This window comes from Trichechus manatus, unplaced genomic scaffold (assembly GCF_000243295.1).
Source record: "Trichechus manatus latirostris isolate Lorelei unplaced genomic scaffold, TriManLat1.0 scaffold00185, whole genome shotgun sequence".
NCBI lineage: Eukaryota > Metazoa > Chordata > Mammalia > Sirenia > Trichechidae > Trichechus > Trichechus manatus.
In genome coordinates, this window is record NW_004444121.1 from 989,734 (window position 1) to 994,125 (window position 4,392).

At 50.3% G+C, this 4,392-nt stretch overlaps 1 protein-coding gene across 1 annotated transcript in view; it reads right to left on the reverse strand.

Moving 5' to 3' along the window:
- TRAPPC9 (trafficking protein particle complex subunit 9) overlaps window positions 1-4,392 on the reverse strand; it is a 618,989-nt gene that overhangs the window by 211,447 nt on the left and 403,150 nt on the right. The window contains exon 19 of the mRNA XM_004387359.3: window positions 1,967-2,077. Within this exon, the coding sequence (XP_004387416.1) occupies window positions 1,967-2,077 (111 nt within the window). The remainder of the gene's footprint in view (window positions 1-1,966; window positions 2,078-4,392) is intronic.

The following is a 4,392-nucleotide window of genomic DNA, read 5'->3' on the forward strand; positions in this document are numbered from 1 at the left end:
GGGGGTATTTAGTATTTTTGTTTTCTATTTTGCTTTTTTCCCAACATTTTATGATAAAAAATTTCAAACATACAGTAAAGTTGAAAGAATTTGATCATGAACACTCGACCCACCACCCCGATCCCACCCTTCACCATCACCATCTGACTGGGACGGCTTTGTCATCTGTCCTTTCCCCCCTCTGCCATCCATGAATCCATTGTATTGTTTATGCCGCAAATCCTTCCCCCAGATCCTTCTGTGCATATCACCAACAAGAGCGCAACATTTGTTTAGTTTTTCTTCTGATGTAAAATTTACATACAATGAAATGCACAAATTCTAAGTGTACATTTGGAGTTTGAACGAACGTATACACCTGTGTAACCCAGCGCCTTGAAATACAACACAACAACCTGGAAAACTGCTGCATGCTCTTCCCTGGTCAGACCCCGTCCCCCTTGCCAGAGGCCACCAATGTCCTGATTTTTGCCTCCACAGGTTAGTTCTCTCTGCTCCAGGATTCACATAAACGGAATCATTCAGGATGCACTCTTCTGGGTAAGGCTCCTTTCACTCAGCGAAACGTTTCAGAGATTCATCCAAGTTGTTGTGTGTATTAGCGATTTTTTTTTTTTTTTGCTGAGTACTATTCCATTTGTAAGGATCCCTAGTGGTGCAGCTGTTAAGCACTCAGCTGCTAACCGAAAGGTCGGCAGTTCAAACCCACCAGCCACTCCTCAGGAGAAAGACGTGGCAGTCTGCTTCCGTAAAGAGGACAGCCTTGGAAACCCTGTGGGGCAGCTCTGCTCTCTGTCCTACAGGGTCGCTATGATTGGACTCAACAGCGTACAGCAAAAACAACACCACTCCATTTGTAGGCAAACATCACCATTTGTTTATGAATTCTCCCATAATGGACACGTGGGCTATTTCTATATTTTGGTTAGGAACATTCTTATATAGGTCTCTTTGTGAACATATGTTCTCACTTTTCTTGAGTGAATGAGGGTTGGAATTGCTAAAGGAAGGGTGGGTGGATGTTTAATTTTATAAGAAACCATCAGACCCTTTTCTGAAGTGGTTGAACTATTTTATATTCCCACCAACAAAGCATGAGAATTCCAGTTGCTTCACATTCTCGCCAACATCTGATGGTCTGCTTGTTTGTCTGTTTAAATCTTAGCCATTGTGAGAAAAACGCAGGAATCTGCAGTGGAAAAGGCAGGGTGGGGGCGGGGAGATCTGCAGCAATACAGCAAAATGCTTAAATCTGGAAAATGGTATACCAGCATCTATACTATTCTCTGTATGTGTGAAATGTTTTGAAATTAAAGATAAAAAATATTAACAAGACTCTTACGCCATCTATGAGTATGCCCTTAAAACCCACGCACAGCTTCTTGGTCTGGGGAGGGGCCCACAGAGGGGTCCTGCATGGTGTCTCCCTAACTCACCAGGCTCCACCTGCCACGGGGACATGCCCTAGAGCACTGGCTTTGCTCGCGGCCAGTTCTCACTCTGGCTAGCCTCTTCGGCCAGAGCATCTCCTGTGGCTGACCCCATGCCAAGCTCAGAGAGGCCCTTCTCTGCCCTCCACAGACTGCACTTGAGTGACGCTGCACACTTGCCCAAAGGTCTGGGCTTGGCCTGCGTTTTTGGTGGCATCAACTCCTTAAAGGGACTTCCTATTGATACACAACCCCAACCCCAACCCCCAGTGTTCCCAGACACAGCTTCTCAAGACCTTAGAAGGGGAAGACCTGGCACAGATGCTGGAACTGCTCAAACCTGGTGCCCGCAAGCACATGTCACTGCCTCCTTGGACGGACACCCTTCGGCTGGACCTTTTCATTACACTTGGCTCTAATCTGTAACCACTTCAAATTCCTTCACTGAACTTGAATAATTACCACCATGACTACGAAGGGAGACGACCCGTCCTCTGTGAGCCAGGGAAGTGGCCAGTGGGAGGCGGAGGACTTACCGCTGGCACTCGCCCGCGTGCAGGATGAGCTCCTCGTTGCTCCTGGCGCTGACGGTCAGCTCGTGCTCCGTGGAGTTGAAGACATCCAGGAGCAGATGGCACTGCCGGGTGCTGCATTGAGAAGACAAAAGAAAACTCAGAACCTCTGACACCAAAGAGGCGAGCAAATCAGCCTCTTTCTCCTTCCGAGGACGCTCTGCCGCCTGAGGGTGTTCAGAGTGTGGCTGATAAAACGCCTGTGCCCAGACACACACATTCCTGAGGCTGCTTCTGACCAGAGCTGAGACCTCCAAAAATGGGTTTTGACTTCAGGTCTTCCTTGGTTCTGGGTCCTATGGACATGTGCTTACAACCCATCCCTACTGTTTACAAACCACGTGACCTCGGGAGTAACTCAAGTTTTCCAAGTGCTAGTTTACAATGAGGACTGGAATGCCTGACTCATTAAGTAAGATAAGCCGTGCGAAAGCACTCGGCATGCAGTGATCGCTCGGTAAATGTTATGTCAGAGTCGGGGTGCCCTTAGCAGACATTCACTGAAGTTCCACCAGGCACCAAGCAAGAAGATCCTCCACAAGATGGACTGACACAATGACCACAACAAGGGGCTCAAACGTAGCAGAGATCATGAAGATGGCGCAGGATCCGGCAGCGTTTTATTCTGTTAGACACAATGTCGCCGTGAGTTAGAGATGGCTTGACAGCAACTAACAACCACCAAACAAGGTCCTACCAAACCCACTGCCGACCAGTCCACGCCAACTTACAGAGCCCCTACAGGGCAGAGCGGAGCTGCCCCATAGGGTTTCCAAGGCTGTAATCTTTACAGAAGCAGACTGCTCCGTCTTTCTCCCACAGAGCGGCTACTGGGTTCTGACCGCTGAGTTTTAGTTAGCAGCCGAGTACTTTAACCACTATGCTACCAGGGCTGCTAAACAAGGTACTGGGCCCTGGTAAATAAAACACCTATCATGTGCAGATGTCTACCATGCACTTCTTCCAGCAGGGACCACACCCTGCTCATCTTTATAACCACTGCAGACTATGGAGATCCATCAGTCATCACCATCCGAAACCTGCACAGACACTTTGTTTTCCTCCACCACAGAGGGTGGAAAGGCAAATACTCAAATTCCCATCGCCCCCTGCAGCAAGAGAGGTCCATGTGGGGAAGTTCCAGTCAATAAGTTGTCGGCTTCTGGAGACTTCCCACCCCAAACGAAAGACAACACCTTGGTCAGAAGGAGGCTTTGCCCTTTAGCCTCCCTCTGTCCCTTCTCTCCTCCCTGGAAATGAGTTGGCGGCCTCAAAGCTCAGCAACCATCCTGAGACAATACGGACAAACGCCACAAGCACTGAGGAGCCTGGAAATCAATGACATCGTGAGCAGTGGGAACGGCCCCACACTGCCGCCCTCCCTCTGCGCCGACAGGTACGTGCGGAAAAAGAACCCCGTGCTTCAACTCTGTTCAACCCTGTTTGTTAGGTTGCTATTACAGTTGAGTGTTGGCCTAAACACAGGATCCCTGTCCCCAAGCACCACAGCTGGCACGCGGCAGGTCACCGGTGGATGTCTGCTGACCGCAGGGGACTGCTGTGCTCATGACAGGGCAGGTAAAGGAGTCACAACGGATCGGAAGTCCTTCTCCTCCATGGAGGAGCAGGTGGATGATTTTTAACAGGGGAAAACCTGAGAAAGGCCCTGAGAAAAGGATCTGTACACGGGGCATTTTTACCTCAGTGTGCCTTCAAGACATGACCCTGCAAAGGGCATTGGAGTTTCTAGGTCTGTCTCCCAAAGTGGGATGCAGTCTTCGTGTGTTGTTAGAAGAAGGTCGTGTGATGGGGCAGGGGGAGGGGGCTGACACACACCGTGTCGGCAGCCAGGATGGCTGCTCGTGTGTCATTCTCCCCATGAGGAGGGTCACTGGGCCATTTCCAGGTGGGCCCGGGAGGCCCGGGAGATGCAGAAAAATGCTCAGGTAGGAAGCTAGCAAGTGGTGGGGTAAGACTGAGACCCAAGACTTAGATCTCAAAATCCGGTAGTGCCATAGTAGATGGAGACCCGTATTCCAAACCCACACCTCGTTCTCTGTTCTTTACAGAGAAGGGGATGAGGCACAGAGGGGATGTCTCCAAGTGTTCACACACACCCATGCACACACGCACACACACACACCCATCATCAACATCATCAAAAGGCCACAGGGCCTCTGTGAAACACAATTTTTCAAAATGTGCCTATACAACTACTCTCATGAGAGAAAGGGCAAGGAGCAGCTCCAACAAGTCTATCACACGCTGCCGTGCAGGTGCTGCGCACGCACGTCTATCACAGGCCGCCGTGTAGGCTCCGCACACGCACGTCCATCACAGGCCGCCGTGTAGGCTCCGCACACGCACGTCCATCACAGGCCGCCGTGTAG